This window comes from Podarcis liolepis (assembly GCF_965112155.1).
Source record: "Podarcis liolepis genome assembly, chromosome: 2".
In the NCBI taxonomy this organism is placed as follows: domain Eukaryota; kingdom Metazoa; phylum Chordata; class Lepidosauria; order Squamata; family Lacertidae; genus Podarcis; species Podarcis liolepis.
The window spans coordinates 31,697,302-31,718,016 of record NC_139555.1 but is presented as its reverse complement, the minus strand read 5'-3'; the positions used below and the strand labels follow the sequence as shown (position 1 = coordinate 31,718,016).

The 20,715-nt window shown below is 47.6% G+C and overlaps 1 protein-coding gene and 1 long non-coding RNA gene across 2 annotated transcripts; one reads left to right on the top strand and one right to left on the bottom strand.

Annotated features, from left to right (window-relative positions):
* The first annotated feature begins 18 nt into the window (after positions 1-18).
* ARHGDIA (Rho GDP dissociation inhibitor alpha) lies at positions 19-19,523 on the top strand. The gene is made up of 6 exons (XM_083490801.1): positions 19-169; positions 14,654-14,858; positions 15,817-15,900; positions 17,279-17,355; positions 17,475-17,538; positions 17,897-19,523. Exons 2-6 carry the CDS (start codon positions 14,669-14,671, stop codon positions 18,094-18,096), a joined length of 615 nt encoding a protein of 204 aa, XP_083346927.1. The 5' UTR covers positions 19-169; positions 14,654-14,668; the 3' UTR covers positions 18,097-19,523.
* LOC310700854 lies at positions 11,375-14,192 on the bottom strand. Its single transcript, XR_014522874.1, has 2 exons — positions 12,086-14,192; positions 11,375-11,685 (listed from the first exon to the last, which is right to left on the bottom strand). It is a non-coding gene; the product is annotated as an uncharacterized lncRNA (long non-coding RNA).
* Positions 19,524-20,715: the final 1,192 nt, after the last annotated feature.

Genomic DNA, 20,715 nt, shown 5'->3' with positions numbered 1-20,715 from the left:
GCGGGTGGCAGCCGGGATAGCCTGCCTGCCGGTGGAAGGAAGTGACGCCAAGGGAGCATCGCGGAAGTGTGGGGGCGGGGGCGCGCGCGCGGGGTGGATCTGGGCGGTGGCGGGCGGCGTTTGTCACCGGTGGCGGCAGAAATAGCAGGAGCAGCGGCACCGGCGCAAGGTAGAGGCCGGCGCTGGGCAAGGGGGCTGCGGCTGAGGTCGGGACTTCTGGGGTTGGGGGCGGGCTGCTGCTGCAGTGCCTGGGAGCCTCCTTTTCTCCCGAATTTCCCCCCCTCCCCATCCGGCTTCTTCACCCCACCCGCCTTTCGCTTTGGCGATGATAGTTGCCCGCCGTTTCTGCTCGCCGTCGCCTCTCCGGGGCGGTTTTATGGTTTCCCTTCCGCCCTAGTGGGAGTCGCACCCCTCAGGGCCGGTTTGCGTTATGAATGGGCGACCTCTGCGCGCTCCCGTTAATATCTCGGTTGGGGTGCCGTCCATTGAGCTCTGCAGCTGACTTCCTCTCCTCCTTATTCTGCTATTACTTAGATCAAGTTAAATATCTCTCTCCATCGCTTAATAGTCTCCCGTGCCTGTTAGTGCTGCCATGTAGGCACCTGCTCGCATAGGGTGCGGGAGGGAATAAACTTCCCTTTCTGATTGCTAATCCTGGATCATTTTTTACTCTGTTCATACCCAGATTTCTTGTTCCTGCCTTCCTTTATAATAAGTGACCAGTTCCCATTATAAATTGCTTTTGTTTCTTTGTCTGTTTTGTTGGAATAGGCATAAAGTGTATCTCTACCTGCTCTATAGCTGCTTGGGTAGGCGTTGCTGGCCTTCACAACTTCCCGGCTTCCTGGTCTTTTCTCCATAGGAGCTCTTATTTTTTTCCTCAGCAATTTCCTTCAAGTCAAGCCTGCAGCAAGTGTGTGTTAATATTATTTTTCTAAGCGCCTGCTTGGTGTATCATGACATGAAATTTCACACAAGGCCTTTGAGAAAGTCGCTGTATGAGAGAGTATGGGTGAGCTTGAGTATGGCTCAGTGCTTTATTTGAGCTAAAACTTGGCATTTTGACACTGGTTTCCCCCCTGGAGTAAGGGGGGCTCAGTGTTGTACAGAGAGTACCATTTCATCCATGACTGAGTTGATATATTTCTGTTTCTAGGTTTAGCACAGAGGAAGCCAATGTGGTGCTATCCAGGTGGTGTTGGACTCCTGTCACCCCTTACCATGCTGCTTAGGGCTGATGGGAGTTCTACCTCAGGAGTCTTAATGTGAACACTCTACAGGCTTGAAGAGCATCTCTCCTTTTTATATTAAGCCCTGGTGTGGGTGATCGTTCATATTGCAATCACTAAAGAAGGTCACTACTCAAGCTGTTTTATTAACAGAACCTTTATTGGAGCCTGTTCTCTCCATGGTATATGCTTCATGTTGGCTCTGCTTATAGAACCTTAGAAAGGGGTTGGATTGAAACATTGGGACTAATTGTCTGCACATTGAGATGTGGATGAAATGCATATCCTATGGACTAACGGCATGCTATGCAGCTAATGTTAATTCCATAGCAAGATGTGATTGATAATAGGGTACATATTTATGGCAGCATGATCATATTTGTGGCTAAAGGTCACTGGATGCAGAGGATTTATTTGACCGCTATGCATTTGTGGGGCTTTGTTGCCAATAGGTAGGGCTGTATCACTTTTTCGCACTGGATTAATGACACATAAAATGTTTTCGGGGTAAAATGGCTGATCTATTCTTCTAGCAATCTTTTGGAAAGACCTAGAGATGCTGGATGGGTACCCACAGACCTGGACTCTATTAGTTACAGAGTGTTCTGTTGTCTAAGCATCCACTAGTAGCAGAGTGGGAGACACAATGTTATCTGCACAGGTTAGTCATACCTTATCTGTAAGGTGTGTGTGTGTAAATCTAGTGCCAACTTCTCAGTCCTGCAAACAGTTACAAGAATATAAATTCATGCCGTATTTGGGAGGAAATTACGAAAAAGGCTGTAAAACAACATTCCTTCTAACAGTAATTTTATGTCTGTAATGGGTAAAGCTGCTTAGATGCAACATGTATTTTGTCTGCAACCTTTCTGAGAGTGCACTAAATCTTAGCTACATTTCCTGAATCAGCCTGGTTGCACAGTAGGCTTCCTCTTACAGTCTGCAACTAATCAGCCAATATTTGGTTCAGGGTGGGGACCTTTTTGGCTCTACAGGCCATATTTCACAGTCACAAATGATGTCCAGAGAACTAGCAGGCAGCAAGGTGTTGCTAAAAGCAAGGTTCCCTTCCCACTTCATTTCAGCAGCTTATTTCACTGCAAACCATAGTTGGAAGATGATCCTGCTTAGTGCTGTGTTCCTGCTTTGTGCAGGGCTTCTGACTCCTTACAACCAGCTGGTTGTTGGGCACTTCGGAAGCTGCTTAAGCAGACTATGACAAGACCTCACCCTTTTGGCTAAGCCCTGTCCCTACTCATGTGGGGTAAGGTACATAAGAGTGGCTTGCCCAAGGTGGCCTCACTGTCCAAATGGGGAAGTCCAGAATGCCAAGATTGGCCCCCGGATCAGAGAGTCCCGGAGGACTGAAATCTGGTCAAGCTTGATACTCAGTGAATCACTCTAAGCAGAAGCTTTATCCTTGATGTAGCCACTCTGTATGAAAAAACTCAGCAAGGAAGATGACTCTCTTCTGCTTTAGGGAAGGTACAGGGTTTTTTTCCCTTTTCGGCAGGCTGTGGGTGAAATAAAGGAATTGTAATTAAGGATTTCAGTGACTACAGTCAAGCAGTGATTAGTGGATCTTTGATAAGTGATCTAGCTGCCAATGTGCTACAAGTTATCCAGTCTATCTACCTACTTTACACTGGATTGCTTCAGCTGCTTTGCCAATCTTGTGGCGCTATTCTGTAAGGGGTCCTGCCAGCTTGGTCTTCACTTTCTCAGTTCCAGCATTCAGAGCTCAGCCAACACACAACTCTGACCTTTCAGCACCAGTGATCTACTGGCTTTGGGCTTCGTAATGTTTTAGGTTGGCACTGTAGCAGTACCAGTAAAAGCCAGGACTCCTGTCATGCCTTTACTCTGGTCAATATTTGCTGCTCTGTTTCCATGGTGAGTGCTTGTGTATGCTGCAACTTAGCAAACTTGTACTATCAGCTAACACATCGTGGCAAATGAACATTGTACAGTGGGTAGATGCAGATTAGAGTCTGTCATGCCTAATTCTCCACCAGTATGAGAACTCCAGAGCACTCAAGCAAAGCTCACCAATGCTTGGAGGCTATGAAATGCCAGTTTGTGAAAGAGTTCTGTATCAGGCTGTTCTCCCAGCTTTAAAGGCTGTGAATGTGTTAGCAACAAAGTCTTTTCAATTCGGTACGAAACGCTAACAGATGTGGTCAAAACCAGCAAGAGTTACATGATCTGGCAATCAATGGCTTCCTGCATCCCCTGGCTCAATTGTGCATGTAAAAAGGATAAATCCAAACTCCCCACTGATCCCTTTCTCCCTCACCTCAGCAGAGTGCATTAGCTCTAAGGCTAATGGGATCTCCAGTTCGTTCAGATGGAACCTTCTGCCAAAGTGAATTAGTGGTTCAGCCTTGGGGACCATTCGTGTGAGGAGCTTCTGTTCTTGCCTCTCATCAGCAGCAAATTTCCCTGGTGGCAAAAGCCTGTGTCTTCCCTGCAGTGCTGAATGTTCCTCTGTCTGTCTGGCAGTCTGATTAATGATGTGGATTGTGCTTTCTTGGAAGACCTTGAGTCTTTGCTTCTCTGAGCCCCCCTTCTTCCCTTTAGAAACCTGCAAAGGGTGAAAAGGCTGGATGAGTAGCGAGGGTCTGTCAGTAGAAGAAACTGGGAGCAGTGCCGGCAAGCAGTACGGCTGGGCAGTTGCAAACAAGCTGCCCTGCTGCTCCTGAAAGATGTCAGCTGTATAATAGAGCCCAATGCATTAGTTTTGACCCTTTCATACTAAAGATTACTTACACATTTACTTTCCTCTGTACAGTATAGCGATTTTATCCCATGAATGAAAGTGTGTGTGAAGCAGGTTTCCCCTCCCTGAACCATTGTATTGACCCATTGTCTGACCAGTGGGTGGCATGTAACAGACTGATATAACCAGTGTTGCATTGGTCAGTCTGTGCTGACCAAGGAATGAGATGGTCATTTTAATGCTGCAGAGAATATATAGAGCCATTTGCTGTGAAAGCAATTGGGAATTGGACCATACGGATGTAGTTAAGTACCCTAATCACTTGAGGGCAGGCAAGCTTTTCTGTATTACTAATTGGCTGTTTTTAATCTCAGATACTTTTAGGTGCTGCCTGAAATCTTCAGATGCAAAATTGGCTCAGATTATTATACCCCTCTGAGTTAATCATGTCAACATGATATTGGCTCTCAAATTCAGGTGCATGAGGATGCCCGCTTGCTCTAGAGCTATATTTAGGTCTAGAGGTGCTCCAGTTCCTAGATAATTTGTCAGTTCTATATTAGTACGGGAAGTGTTCTAAATAGTCCTTGAAGCTGCAGTACTAGTTAATTCCCCTTTTCCTGACCCATCTTCTCCCCCTAGCTTTGCACACTTTCCAGTTCAGATAGGACACAAATAGAGCGTTAAAATAACCCCCCTTTTTTTGCTCTTTTCATCTTTAATTTCCTGTTCAATCTAGATGACATAGAATAATTTTCCAATAATAAGTGTAATGTAGTTCATGTGGAAAACATGAACTAATTTTGAAATGATGCACTCATAACTTTGACCTAAACTCTGTTAGCACTACATGGTCTAGTGTAGGCTATGCATGCATGTATGAACAAATTGTTCCAATGTATCTAAATATTATTGTGGTCTGTTGGTGATCCTTAACATTTTTAATGTGCTGATATGACTGTTAAAACAATGTAATACCCAACAAGAGGGGTAACTGTGTTTGTTTAATCTGTGTTTAAGCAAAAGCAAAACCTTTTGGCGCTTTAAACACTAATGAATTCATTTTGGCTTTTGCTTTCATGCCAAATTCCATGATTTGCATGTATCTGCAAGCTTACAGGCATCGCCCTGCCCATGCTCTCTGCTGTAGAAGATTTAAGGTTGTACAAAAGGTTCTAATACTAAGCTTGTTGCATATGATTCTGTGGTTTGATAATGGAAAGATCTAGTAGTATAGACAGGGTGAATACAAGGGAAGCTAAACAAAGCTTGCTGTAGTTAAACATAGATGCTCGCATTTCAGTTTATGTATGTGGCTTTTCGCTCATGTGACTTGCACCTAGCTATTTGCTGGAATCAAAAGGCGTCATGGCACCATAAAGCAGTAGTGAGGAATTGATGGTCCTTCAAGTCTTGTTGGATGCCAACACCCATTAGCCCCAGGCAGCATGCTCAGTGGTTAAACGTGATGGGAGTTGTTGTCCACCAATGTCTTGAGGACCACAGGTTCCCCAGTCCTGCTTTAGAATGGTACAAAACTCTTGGCCTTGCTGTACCAGCCTAACCCTGGCCGTCCTTTGGCGCACAAGTTACTTTACTGTGACTTTGAACAACGCTGCGTGATTTCCATGGGAGTCTCCCCCACCCACCCAAAATTCGTTCTCTCTGCTGCTTAAGATACTGTGGTGCCAATCTTGCAAGAGTTTGTGCCACTTTTCCCCTCTGCTGTGCTTGGAAAAACTGGAAAGTCTAACTTGAATGGCTATTTCTGGTATTGGGCACAGCCATTGCGGCAGATTTCATGAGCAGAGGGTCTGAGAGCATGATTAAAAGCAAATTTGCTGGTGTTGCTTTGACTGCCACCTGGAAATGGCGATAAAGGGCCTTTGTTCCCTCAAGGCGGTCTTTATCCTGCTGACCCTTAGTAAACTGCTCCCTTCCTCCAAGGAAGGGGCTTAAGAGGCTGGTTAGAAAGTGGCCTTCCTCTTTGATTGGAAGCTGCTCCTCTTAATGCAGGCAGGGATTTTGTGACCTGATGTGAAGGGAAGCTGCACCCTGGCAAGGGCCTATGAGCTTGCCCTCCCCCCTCAAAGCCTTCTCTGTTATACTACAATTGCATGGCCCCTTCGCCTGCAGCAAATCTGCATGTACTGGTAGCGAAGTCTGCTTTCTAGGACTGCCTAGTCCCATGTGTGGTGGGGCCAGGCTGTGGTGTCTGCCTTCCCTGGAAGTCCTGGCAGTTGAAATGGCTTTCCAGCCTCATATCGACAGAAGTCTTTAGAGGATTAACGTTCTGGCCTGGGGCGGGGAGACAGGGGTGGCAAAGTATCGTCATATTCTGTGCCGCTGCTGGGCTTGCACTGCTTTGTGAATGGTGAATCATGCAGTCCAGTTCTGACAGCTCCTGCCTGACTCCTTTCTCCTCCCCCCCATTTAAATTTATTTTTATTAAAGATTTGCCTTTCTTACAAATCAGTTACATTTGTTGTGAGACAATTGCGTTGAGTACAGTATAAGGTTGGGGAGAAGAGGAGTGGGGTGGTCAGGCTTATATTCTTTTATACAGTGTACGTGTGGGGTTTTATGTCAGAATCAACTGGGCAGGTTCTCTTTCTATTTGTTTATTACATTTCCTTGGTAGTGAGAGGTATTGGGGGGGCAGGGTGTGGTTGGTGGCTATGGTTGGCTGCAGTGGGGTTTGTTTGCATTTGTGAGGTGGGGAGAGGGCTTGTTGGGTCGGGTAAGCCAGACTGATTCATATTCTGTCAGTGGGTTCTTCTTGTCTTGTTGGGCTGTGTATGTAATAAAGGGGAGCCATACTGGGGTGAAGGCATCCTCTTCTATTTGTCCCTGTGTCAGTTTCAGTTTTTCGGTTAGCTTTTCTAGTAAGGCCTTTTCTCATACAATTTGATGCCATTGGTCCATGTTTACTCCACACAGGTCTCTCCAGTGTCTGGCTATGAGGCTTCTGGCTGCTGAGAGTAGGTTAGGATATAAGCTCTGTAGGTGAGTGGTCATTATGATCTTGGAAGATGTTCAGTAGCGCCAGTTCTGGGGTGCGTTCTAATACCTGTTTAGTTATTTTGCCTATCTCTTGTAGGACTGCTGTCCAGAAGGGTTGGATTTTAGGGCATTCCCACCACATGTGGAGGTATGTGCCTGTGGAGGTGCAATCTCTCCAACATCTTGGTGAGGTTCCTGGGCGTATCAGCAGCAGTTTCTGTGGTGTTAAGTACTACCTGTAGGTGAGTTTCAGAGTGAGTTCCCTTCTTTTGGCTGATACGGATTTAAAGGGAGGTTTAGACCACATTCTAGTCTATTGGGTGGAGTTAATTTCATAGCCTATGTCATGCTCCCATTGCTCTTTGATTGCGTTAAGGGAGTTTGTGAGATTTTGGAGCAGTATTTTGTATATTGTGAATACCATCCCTTTGCCATGTCCCTCTGCTGTCAGGAGAAGGTTTTTAAGGTGATCAGGGGCCTAGTCGCTGCTGATTTTACTGCTAGATTGTTTAAGAAGGCATGTAGTTGATGGTGTGGTAGCCAAGGTATTTCCGTGTCCCCTAGTTTGGCTTGTATTTCTTGTTTTGGTATGGGTTTGTTGTTTTCATAGAAGTCTTTTAGACAGTGCCAGGTTTTTATCTGGAGGTTTTGTGCTGCGTGTTGTAATATGTGGGTGATGGGCCGGGGGGGGGTTAATGGGGATTGGGATAGTTTGCCTACTTTTTTCTTCAGTGTGAACCTGTGTTGTGGGGATTTTCTTCAGTTTGTTTTGGAGAAATGGGTATGCTGTTGTGGGGATGTTTTTGATGGTGTCTCTCTCCAAGTGGACCCATTGTCTGCCTGACTCTTTTCTGTAGTGCAGTGTTTCCCAACCACTGTTCCGCGGCACACTAGTGTGCCGCAAGATGTTGCCTGGTGTGCCGCGGGAAAAATTAAAAAATTCGAAAGATTTTTTTTTTTAAAGTCAAATTTTCGATTGGGGCGCCGTCACTAGATGACCCCTGGGGTTCCCTCCCTCCCTCCCTCCCGCTCTGCGCCTCCCTCCTCCTCCTCCTCCGGGGAGGCCCTTCCTGGCTCTCGGCCAAGGCTTGGCGGCTGCCACTCACTCACTCGCTCGCCCACCCGTCCCTCCATCCCTGCACCCGGCCTCTCCCCCTCCGTCCCCGGCGCGGGGGCTGCCGGGATCCGTAGTCCCCTCGCCCTTGGGCTCCGCGCCCGCGCGGGGTGCGCGAACTACGTTTCCCAGCGTGGCCTGGCGGGCCGGGCGTTTTGTTTGAAGCGCTCTTCTCCCGGCCATGGAATGAGCGCGGCAGCGGCGGCCGGGCGGGCAGGGGCTCTTCTGCGCAGACCCCGCGCAGCCTGCCTGCGCCCCCGCGGAGATCGGGCGGCAGGATGGGGCCCGGGGATCCCCGCGGAGGCGGAGCGGCGGAGGCTGCCCCCCAGGTAGGGCTGCGTCGGGGGGGGGGTTATTTTTGCAATGCTGCATCCGCGCCGGAGGGGACGCATCGGACCGCGGGGAGACCCCTTGGCGGGCGTGCAAGGCAATGCATGCGTGCAGGCGTTGCATGGAGTGCAGTGCAATGCAATGGCAACGCGGCGCCCTGCATGCATGCATGCAACTTCCACCGGCGCTCCGGACTTGGCAGGTGAGGGGGGTCCCCAGTGGGCGGCAGAGAGAGCCGGGAGGGCGAAGGGGAGCCGGGGGGGAGCAGCGCTGCTCCCCGAGCCGAGCCCGGGGGGAAACTTCGGCGTCGTTGCGCCGGGTGTTGGAAGCGGAGGCTGGCGGGGGCCCCTCACCTGCAAAACCTGGTCGCCTCTCATATATTTCGTGCATTGCATTCATCGCCCGCTTTCTCCTCCAAGGAGCTCCCGGGGGCGCGCGTGGTTCTCCCCGTGTTATCCTCGCAACAACAGCCCTGCGAGGTGGGTCAGGCGAGTGGCCCAAGGGAGCACCCAGGGATTGTCCTGGCCAGGTGGGGTGATTTGAACCCTGCTCTCTGCCCGGTCTTCGTCCTCATTTAGCCCCCACATGTGCATGACTGTGCATGACTGAGGTTTTCCCCCCTCGTCTTGGCTATGGTGTGAGTCTGTGCTATTAATTAATGGGGTTTTGCCTTCAGAGAAGATGAGCCAGCCCTCAAGGAGGTGATTATGTAATTTGCTAGCAATTCATGTCCCTCCCGGCGTGACGCTGCGCGCTGACGTCACGGGGCTGTAATGGTGGTGTGCCTCGAGATTTTTTTCATGAAACAAGTGTGCCTTTGCCCAAAAAAGGTTGGGAAACACTGCTGTAGTGCAGCCTTGCATTAATTGGGTAGTCATAGGCAACAAGGAATTGCATGCAGGCAAGTGAATGGGAGAGTCACAACATCTCTCTTCTGTGTCCATCACAAAAGCCCCTTGGACTGCCAGAGGAGGGAAGACACCCACACGCTATTAACATTTTTTTGTAGGCCTGTGGGTTTATTAACAAGGTTACTTCAGTGTGTATTGCCCCGATCCCTGTATTTCATAAGTGCTGCTATTGCTGTGTACCTCACTTAGTTTTCTGGGGTGCATAAAAGATGGCAAGGTTCTTGCTCTGCAGCAATACTTGTAATGTGGATGTCGGTTCCAGGATTGGAGGTGGTGTGTGGCTGTGTTTGTGTATGGCAGGGAATTTTTCATGAGACTGCACATGAATCCTACTAGCTGCTTTTAACGGGGTTGGGGTGGAAGCAGGGACAACAGTGAGCCTAGCAGCACAACTTGGGACTGCATGATGCTAGCGTGGGTGGTATAATAGGTACTTCTGATAGTCTCTCTCTCTCCCCCCCCCCCCAATAAATTGCTTCTTGGCTGCCTTTAGGGGAAAAGAAGTGGGATGTAGGCAGAAGCCTGTAAGTGGGCCTAACCCACATAGGAAAGCAGCTGAGCTGTGCCAGTGGCAGCAGCTCTTCAGTAACGTCTAAGGCATGTGGTCACACCCTTGGGGAGCGAGCCAGCTTCCTGATTGGAAGGGGAGGGGCATTTCTGCTTTCCAGTGGTAGGGCAGGGCTTCATCATTTTATACTTCCAGTCCTGACAGCCAGCCGCTGTGCCTTAAAGGGGCACTCCAGCTGGAGCGAGGAAAATGCTTCTCGCCAACAGCTTCCCCCCTTGAGGACCCTGTGTGCACACAAGAAAACAACTCCCAAGGCGGGGGCAGACAACTGCTTTTTTCTGTGTAGCCTTCAGATTACACACAACTCCCCTTCCCCGGTATACAGTGGTACCTCAGGTTAAGAACTTAATTCGTTCTGGGGTCTGTTCTTAACCTGAAACTGTTCTTAACCTGAAGCACCACTTTAGCGAATGGGGCTGCCATGCCGCTGGAGCACGATTTCTGTTTTCATCCTGAAGCAAAGTTCTTAACCCGAGGTAATATTTCTGGGTTAGTGGAGTCTGTAACCTGAAGCGTATGTAACCTGAGGTACCACTGTAGTTTTTCCTACACCTTTTATTCCAAGGAAGGTCTCCCTCAGTTCCTGGAATTTTTTTGAAGATTGCTGAAGTATGTCTTGCAGTTCTATGATGCAAGGAGGGACAGGGGCAATTTGGGTTGGTGTTCCTCCTCTGGAAGGTAACTGCCCCAGGTCATTTCCTATTCCTTATCCTTGGTTTTGTGAACAGTGTTCAAAATTAGACAGGCTCCGGGTGAATTTTGCAACCTTGGTTTAAGGAGCCACTTGGTGCCTATCTTATATATCTGAGTTTCTAACACAGCTTCTGAAGTGGGGCGTGCCTAGTTGCGCATTTCAACATAGTTGTCTTGGCTTAGGAACATGTTGGCCGATGCCTTGCTACTGAATATTTATGAAGAAGGCTGTTTGTACTGGCTGCCTGGTATCTTGGAAATCTCTGCCTTTTGACTCTCTCCCCTGTGAAAGGTGAGGGGTCAGTGTGTTTGTTCAGTCAACTTTAAATCGTAGTAGTAGTTAAGACTGCTCTAGTAAAAAGATTGAAGCCCTGCCCTTTCACAACACATGTACCTCAGCAAATGTCAGTGTTTACGAGAAGTCTGGAGCACTTGTTTGTGTCCATGTAATACCTAGCCTCCCTAAATCAGTACTTGCGCCTTTTCAAGGACTCAGGTAGAACAACCACACCAGTCTCTTTGAAAGAAGCTTAAATTGAGGAGACTTGCTATGGAGAAGGAAGCGTTTCTTTATACTGAAGACATAGAGATAGTCACGGAGGCCACATCTGCACCATACTAAACCTCTTTTATGTGGCTTCTTCCAAAGAATCCTGGGAACCAGAGGTACAATTCCCAGAGTGGTTTAACAGCCAGTCCCTCTTCTCAGGAAGTTGTGAGTATTATACCTCTGCAAAGGAGGAAAGCAGCTCTTAGCATCCTAAACAAACTGCAGTTCCCAGAGCCCTTTGTAGGAAGGACCAAATGTTAAGGTGGTGTAATCATACTTTATATGTCTGGTGCAGAAGTGGCCTATGTTACAAACATAGTTGAGTTTTCTGATGGATGCAGTTTGCCCTTCGGAGTGTTCCTTCCACGTCTGCCTTCCCCTTTGAGAGTTACGCATGCTTGCGGATGGAAGCCACAGATCACCCTATGTGATGTGTTGTACTTTCCCAGTTGATAGAGGATACAGTTTTGCACATTGAGCCATCTTTGTGGAGTTCTTCCTTCCAATAAAAAGCTGTTCCAGCTGTGCTGAGTCCTGGTTACTTGATCGAAATCCTGGCATTTCTACTCTTAATTGTTAAAAACAACAACAACAACAACCCATAAGCTTCATTTTCTAGATAGCTAGCTGTGTTAATATCTGTTTCAGCAGGATGAGCAAGGAGACTTGTGGCCATTGTACAAAATTTGCCAGGTGCATTTTGCATCTGATTGTCGGCCACTTGCAACCAAGTGAAGATGGCTGAGTGACAGGATGGCGCTTGACATCACCATCTGGAGGTGCACACCTGGGGATCCTTGGATTTTGACTGTTTTCACATACCAATACCCCATCCTGTACAATTCCATTGGTTATATTTTATCTGCACAATCAGAATGAATTTCAGGAACCGAAATGTTTTCTCTACAACGTGAACAGGAGCAGTGAACGACATTATAGTTAATTTGTTGTAGATTGTCTTCACTTACCCTGCTCACAGTTGTGAATAATGTTCATATGTTATGAATGGTCCATGTCACCATTAAGAAAAAGAGGTAGGATTACGCCAATATATATCTGGACTGTCTCTAAATAAAGTGTTTTTCTTCTTGTAAGTTCACAAAGCTCCTAACCTAGCTCAAGAATGTAATCCGAACTAGCCAGATGTTTAACTAATAATCAATCACAGTCAGTCTGTCGTTTGAAAAATAAGACTTTAGAGCCGTCTTGCCCAAAAAATGTCAACTAGACATTCCGTTTTGGCAACTGTAACCTTGGTTTAAGGAGCCGTATGGCACCTAGCTTATATATTTTAGTTTCTAACACTGCTTGTGCCAAGGTTAGAAGAATTATTATGACATCGTATTATGACATCATAAAACATCAGATACATTGTAAGCCACATGACCAAATCCCTTCCAGAACTGCTGTCCGTTACCTGATTGAATAATTAGTGAAAAAACATTTCTGTCCCCATTTTCATTTGTTCTCCATCAAATACAAGGGCAGAGAAATCTTCCTGAAAATTGAAATACAGTCGTACCTTGGAAGTTGAACAAAATCTGTTCTGGAAGTCCGTTTGACTTCCAAAACGTTGGAAACCAAAGCGCGACTTCTGTTTGGCTGCAGGAAGCTCCTGCAGCCAAGTGGAAGCCACACCAGACGTTTGGGTTCCAATGAACATTCGCAAACCGGAACACTCACTTCCGGGTTTGCAGTGTTCGGTAGCCAAAACGTCCGAGTACCAAGGCGTTTGGGATCCAAGGTACGACTGTACTGTACAGTTTTGATTGACTTTGGCATACTTTTGCCCAGTTTGAGATTTGCTGCTTCATCCAAATCCTGCAGGTGCAGGCAAGACCGGGTGCTTCACTCAAAGAGGACTAAGTAGCAAATACTGCTGTTGTTGAGGCAGTTCCTACAGCCAGGTGTCTGGTCCTGAAATTTGGAGGTACACAAACTTCAGAGCACAGTCGGGGGCTGGGCTAGACTCAAGAGCCATATCTCAGTGGTGGAGAACATGCAAAAAGTCCCTGACTCATCTCCATAGCAGAGCTGGGGAAGACCGCAGGCTTAAAAACCCTGCAGAGCTGCTTCCAGTCAGTGTAGGCTGCCCTGAACTAGATAGGCCCAATGTCCGCTGCATTATATGCAGCTTTTTATGAGCAGAGAAGACCTTTTAAAGCTCACTGGGTGGTGGTGGGGAGTATATTGTTTTCTGCCTTGTTACCCAATAAGATTTCATAATAAAGTGCCAAAGTTTTTTTTAAATGTTTAGCAGGATTCATCTGGCATCCTGATGCTCTTTTCCCGTTTGTGATGCTTTGAGACAAAAGACCTGGCTTCACTTCAACTTATTGTTTGTCACAGCTCCTCAGGGCCTAGTCTTGCTCCCTCTTCACGCTATTCAAATGAGATTGTACTTTGGAAGCAACAGGCCATCCACAACTAATCAGTTTGGTTAGTGTGGAGTTTGTTCCAGGTTTCAAGTGCGCTCCACTCTCCCCTCATTGGGTCCTTTTAGCATCTGCGTAGTGGCTGTTGGCGTGATTTTAGCCCTTGTTCTGACCTCTGCATACTTATGCAAAGTGAATCCGAGGAGAGGAGAGGCACAAGAGGAAGAAAATTGGTGGCAGCGGAACAGCTACTTCCCCTGAACCGCCATTTTTATTTATTTAAAAAAAGACAAGAGGCCCGAGCTTGCTGGTTGCCAACAGCACAAAAGGAAAATTCCAAGGCCTTTGAAACCCTGTTGCTTGAGAACACCACCTCAGATCATTTCTAACCTTTCCAGGGAGCCCCCTGGGATGAGTTGCAACTTCAAAGGGCTTTTTGTAGCCTGCGGAGGAGTTGGGAGTGTCTGAACCGGGTTTTATAATGAGAGCAGGCTCCTTTAACCATGGTTACCATAATAGCTTCCTATTCGCTGTCCTGAGAAAGCCTGGAGGAAGCTTACCCCACCTCACTCCACGACTGCTCCCTCTGCCTGCCCACCCCAGCCAAGAGCAGCAGCCACCTTTGCTGCCTTTGTTTAGCGTTGGCTTCATTTCTCTTTCAGACGGGCAGCAGGTGCTGCCAACCCTAGCCTGCCTGCTGTGTGAGTTGGGGGGTCGTTTGCTTGTATGGGGCAGAATTTGGCTAATGGAGCTAGCATGCAGTGATAAAGACTAGGGTGGAGCAGCAAGCTTGTCACTCAGTTGATTCCCTTCCTTCCAGCTCCTGAGTGAGGTGGAACAGAACATCTATCTGGCAGTGTAGCTCTTTAACTTCAGCAGCAGGGGGCAAAGTGCAAAGGTTCACATCCTGTGGTGCCTCTTTTGAGGAGGAGGAGGGGAGCATATCAGCTAGGAACCTCCATCTCTGCGCCTTTAATTCCTTCAGGAATTCTGTGCACCAAGACAAAAATCTCAGAAAGTTAAAGGATTACAGCACCTGGGGAATTTCCTTGAGCTTTGGCAAGGGTTTTCCCCTTGCAGACATTGTGGTTTCTAGCCAAGTTGCCGTAGCTAATGTGCTTGTTTGTGTCCCTTCCTTCTCTCCCCCCCCCCCCAAAATAGGTCATAGTTGCAGAAATGGCTGAACAAGAGCCTACCCCCGAACAGCTGGCCCAGATTGCAGCTGAAAATGAGGAGGACGAGCACTCTGTCAACTACAAGCCCCCTGCCCAGAAGAGCATCCAGGAGATTCAGGAACTGGACAAGGATGATGAGAGTTTACGCAAGTACAAGGAGGCCCTGTTGGGAAATGTTGCCATCGCTGTCGGTGAGTCCCTGGAGGACGTATTTGGGCCTACTGTGTGAGGGAAGCAGGCCTTCTGAAACCTGCCCCGCTTTCTCACACATGCATGCTTCTCCAAAAGTATTTGGCCCTCTTCCATTTGGATGTGGTGTGGAAACCATCTGGTCTAAGCCAAGAGCTGAGGTCCTGAGGAAAGAAGCTTGGGAGTTGCCCAGTCCTGAAATCCATGGTCTTGAGGGGGGAATTGTCTCTGCAAACTGGAACTTTAGACTTTGAATAAACTTTACAGGTTTGTAAGCAGAACTAAGTCAGGAGTAAACTTGTGTAAGCCTTCTCTTGCCTCTCTCTCTCTCTCTCTCTCTCTCTCTCTCTCTCTCTGTCTCTCTCTCTAACACACACTGCTAATTACTTTTTTGGGAGCATCTGAGATGATGGGGAATAAGTACTGGTAGGTGAGTAGGGGGTGAGAAACTATAAGGACCAGGGAACCAGAAGAGTTAAAGGCACAAAGCTTTCCTCTTAATCTCAGCTTTGGGATCCACTTGTGGCTTTCAGTACAGTCCAATTGTGAAGAGAACATTAAGTAAACTTATCTTAAAGTGAAGACACAAAGGGTTGTATCCAATGAAGTTGACCCGTTAGCACAAGGACTTTGGCCTGCACGATAAGACTTCCCTTCACTCTCCCCAAATTTGCTCAGCAGAGGTGGTGGAAAACCCAGAATGGAGGTGCATGGGGAGAAAGGAGGGAGAACAAGCCCAATTGCACAGGCAGAGGTCCTTAATGGGGCAATTGAATTGGATACAACCCAAAGGCTCACCAGGTTGCAGGTTTGTTGACTGCTGCGCAGTACATTGGTGGATCCATACTTGCCATGCTTTTTTGCTGCTCTGCTCTCAGCCCATGCCTGCAGCTATCAGATGAGATACTTAAGGGCTGGTCTTCTTACTCTCTAGTATTTATACCTCATCTTCTCTTTCAGATCCCAGCACTCCAAACGTGGTGGTAACAAAACTGACCTTGGTCTGCGCTACTGCTCCTGGACCCTTGGAGTTGGACCTCACAGGTTAGTGGGTTAAGTCAGAATATATGATCGGTCCTGTACAGGTAGGCTAGACTGGCTCACCAGAGGATCTTTCTATCTCAATACATTGCATTCTCACTGCAGATAGCCAGCCCTATACAAACATCTACTACTACACAGAGTTTTGCCCTATAGCATTTGCTTTGCACCCAGTTTTGATAGAGAAGAGGTCATTGCCAGATCTGAGAGCCATTTGAAGAGAGTTTTTCCTGCGCAGTTGCTGCTGTGATGTGGTTTAAGGCTCGTCTTGCCTATTACAGAATAGGCGTGTGTTAAAGTCATCTTAGGGCTCAGCAATGATCCATGAGATAGACTAATTCTTAGTTTCAGAGCAGCCAAATTTATATTTGGCTGTTCAGACAGCCTACCGGTCCAGTGGTAGAGCAGTCACCCAACAAAGGCACATGCCTCATTTCACAGCTGCACCTTTGCATTCTGGGAAAGGTCTGCCAGACTTTGGCTAGGAGAGAGTGCAGTTTGCAGAGTTGTGGCAGAGCTACCAGCTGGAATAAGCAGGTTGCCAGAGGAAAAAACAGTCTGGACCTGAATGCACAATTCTCTTTTTCTTTCTTTTTGGACAGAAGGAAATATTAGACTACGGTAGGACTCAGTGCAAACCCAGCCATTTTACCGAGTGCTGCAGTGCCAGCTGAATAGCCTGCAAAATGGCCTAGTATACGTGCCTTTGGATTGTCTGAACTGGACAGCAGACATCAGTTTAGGCTTGTGGCATTCTGGTGTTCTTTCATTCTGGTCGTGCTTTGACTCTCCATGGCTAGAAGGATGCATGGGTGCTGTCAGTCAAGGTAGTGCCAGCAGTGATTTAAGCTAGAGTGTGTTCAAGTTTTTGGGCTAATCCTATATATATATATACACACACACACACACACACACTCCACTTGATTGTAAAAAAACACACAAAAAAACTCAGTGAAAAATAAAACAATGATATCGTGAATCATTCACAACATATAAAATTTAAAACGCTAAACCAGATTTCTAAGCATCTGGGTAGCCTTGTCTAAACCAGAATGTATTTAGCAGGCACCAAAAAGAGTACAGTGAAGGCAAATGCTTGACCTCAATAGGCAGGGAGTTCCAAAGGGCAGGTGCTGCCACACTAAACAATTGAGTTCTTAAAAATGAGGAACGGGTATTATGTGGCTCCCACAGTAGCGCCAATCCTAAGTAATCAAATGGGCACATGTGGAGCAAAGGGATCTCGTAGGTAAACTGGTCCTAAGTTGTTAAGGGCTTTTTATGCTAATAGTACATAGAAATCAATCTGCTGCTCTTTGCTTTAAAACTCTCAGTGGAAAGTTTGCCTCTCTTTGAGTCCTTCCTTCTCCTTGCTATTCAGGTGACCTGGAGAGTTTCAAGAAGCAGTGCTTTGTGCTGAAGGAAGGTGTTGAATACCAGCTAAAAATCTCCTTTCGGGTGAGGTCTTTTCTCATATTGGTCAGCCTTCGGTTCGCTAAGCACATTGCTCTGGCCTTTAGGATTTTGTGTGTCAGAGAAAAGTGCATGTTGGCTGATGGAATTCTCTGTCTATTTAGGTGCATAAAGAGATTGTTTCGGGGTTGAAGTATATTCAGCACACATTCAGGAAAGGAGTAAAAAGTAAGTGTCAAGGAGTGGTGGTGGGGGTCATGTGCAGTGGATCCCATACCTTTCATTTGCTTTTTACGGAGCAAAAAAAAAGGGGGGGGCTTTGCAATGGTTTTTCAGAAGCGTTCTGTCAACTTTTAGTTTGAAACATTACCTGAATAAAACTGGAACTTGGTGTTTTATCTGATACAGAGGATGTGTTGCTTCCGCTTGAATGCCAACCATGCAGGCAGCAGCAGCAGCAGCGAGTGATTCCAATGGCTTTGGAAGGCAGGCTCTTCCCTCTCCCCACAAAAACTCTTTGGAGAGTCATGGGCGTATTTCAGATATTCCGGTTCACGTATTGTGTCTGTGTTTTTTCTCCTTCTAGTTGACAAGACTGACTACATGGTTGGGAGCTACGGGCCACGTGCCGAGGACTACGAGTTCCTGACCCCCATGGAGGAAGCCCCCAAGGGCATGCTGGCTCGGGGCAGCTACAACATCCGATCCAAATTCACAGACGACGACAAGACAGACCACCTTTCCTGGGAGTGGAACCTGAACATCAAGAAGGAGTGGAAGGATTAGCCCTTCCCTAGCCAAATCCTGAGAGTTGCTCAGACAGCGGCTACAGTAGAAAACCCCCCCACCCTGTACCAAAGTGCTGGCATTGGATACCCTTCCCCCCTTCCCCATTCTTAAGCTCATCAGGAAGACCTTTTGGCTCAGCGCCCCGCATATTTCCTCCCAAGAATCACGGAAAGAAATTGACCAAACCTGCACTGTCTGGCCCAAGCGCAGAGGTGGAAGTGCTCCCTCTCCTTTCTCTGGCCTCCCGATTACGAGGTCTGCTGCTTCTGACCCACTTTGAATACATTTCAGGCAGGTGCTGAAGGGGAAGCAACATTCCTGCCTGCAGGGGAGAGGATTCGGAGGCACTCCTGCCTCTGGGTGATGGGCAAGGTGCTGAGGAATCGATTCCATGCAGAGCTGGGAACTGCCTGCTGCCCCCCCCCCGTCCCTCCCCAATTGTTTCCAGGCTCAATCATGTTCATGGCCTGCCCCTTCTCCTCCGGAGACATGGGTCGGCTTTCCATTTGTGATGGTTTCCTGTAACCATGATGCCTTAATGTGCGTAACATACATCCTCCAGGGAGGGCCCCCCCCAACCTTGTTACACTTTTTATATGTGCTCCTGTCCTGTCCCCCAACACATACCCCTCCCTCCTCCTGATTTTGCATCTTCTGGCCAGACCATCCCATCCCCCTGCTGAGGCTGATGTCTCAAGGGCTTAAGCTGCTACCCCGTACAGGCTCCCTGTGGCCAGAGAAGCGCTTGCTTCCAGCTAGGGAGGTGGGGCCTGTTGGTGGGCGTGGAAGTTACGAGTGCCACTGTCATCTCCATCTCAGTTCTGTCACACCTAAACTGGCTGCAAAGCCCTGCAGTCCCAGGGCAGTCCCTGGGTTTCAGGGCTGGAAGAAGGATTGGCCCAGCTCAGCTGCTCCTCACCTGATCCGAACAAAAGAGCTTGCTATGGACAAATATTCAAGAGCAGTGAATGCCTTATGTATCTGTTCTGCCTTTGAAATCATGTGCCTGGCCTGTCAGTATTTATTATTGCCTTGATTAGATGCTTCTCCTTCATGATGCCCGGGCAGCCCTGCCCCCCCCCCAGTAGAAACCCCACTGGCGTGGAAAGAGGAGGCCTCGCAGGGCCTGCTCTCTGTTTTGTCAGGTGGGCACGTTCCAGCTCAGCAGCCCAACTCAGCGGGGCTATTGCGAGTCCCAAACTTGTGTTAGAACTGGGACCAAGCGTGTGTGTGCGCGGTTCTCTTTCATAGCTACGTCTCTGCCCCCGACTCCTCTTCCCCACTCCGTCCCTTGCAGGAATTTTTTTTTTTTTGGGTTAAATTGATTTGATGCGTTTTTGTCTGTAAATCTAAAGATCTGGAGTAACAGATTTGGAATCATCAGCTTCCCCTTTTCTGACGGTAAAATAAAATCTTGAAACTGACATGGTTTTTGCCTCCTCGTCGAAGTTCTTGCAAGCTTGCTGTGAGCAGTGGGTGTGTGGTAGGGGGAAATGGGGCTCAAACATCCAAGGCCTCCAGATGTTGCTGGACTACAACACCCATCCGTCCCTGACCCTTGCTTAATGCTGGCTGGATTGATGGGAGCAGGGAGTTCAACAACATTTAAGGGCCGCTAGCATCCTGTTCCTGACTCAACAGGGAAGAATTGCCAAGTGGTGGCTTAGGAAATTCAGCTTAGTGGTGGCTTAGGAAATTCACTTTTGCAGTGATACCATTTATTGATAGCACATTCTCAAACGTGTGAAGGGGAAATGTCTTGGGAATCTACATTTCACTTGGGACTCTTTCCCAACAATCCATAGATGAATACCTTATATGCCAAAGGGACTTCTCTTTGATTCCCACCCTTGACCCTTTTTGAGACTAGAAAATACTGAGCTAGTTGGATCAGTTTCCTAATTGTATAATGTGGTCCCCACATTCCCAATTTCTTGGAATCAAGATGGTGCAATGGATGGTCGCTTGGTCTGGCCCAGCAGGGACCCTGTTTACTGGGACCTCGATCAGTACCTGACTTCACGATCCTGTGGAGGCAGCCATGTAGAGTTGCCTACAGATAGCAAGCCCACTGCGCAAGTTCTGTTCCCATGTTGTAATGCACATAGTGTATTTGCTCTCAACTCTTGCTGATTAAACAGGTCCATAGTGTTCTTTGGTGAATCATCCAACTGACAGGTGGAAGAACAAAGAAACAATGCGGGAGAGAACTCTCTAGATTTAGAACACACAGCAGTTCTCTTGGAAGAGAAAATAGGCAACCTGTTTTAAGAGGTGGAGATAAAAAGCTTTCAAGACCTGAAGCTGTGGCATCCCTGGGTAATGCCAAAGACCTAGTCTTAGTAATGCATACTTTTATTTCTTGACTCTGTTTTCCCCTTTGAAAAATTGAAATGGGTTGGAGTCAGTTCTTAAAGATAAAAAGTGCCAATTTTGTGTCCTTCATACCTTTTGTGTTACGAGAAAACTCAGAAAGTGGTCCACCAGTATGTTTTGATCCCAGTCTGTCTGGCCTGCATAACCCAAGCAATCACCACTCTTATAGGCATGGCTGTACCCAAAAGAGGACTTACTGGCACATGTGGTGGAAATGCCACTATGTCTATAAGGGAAATA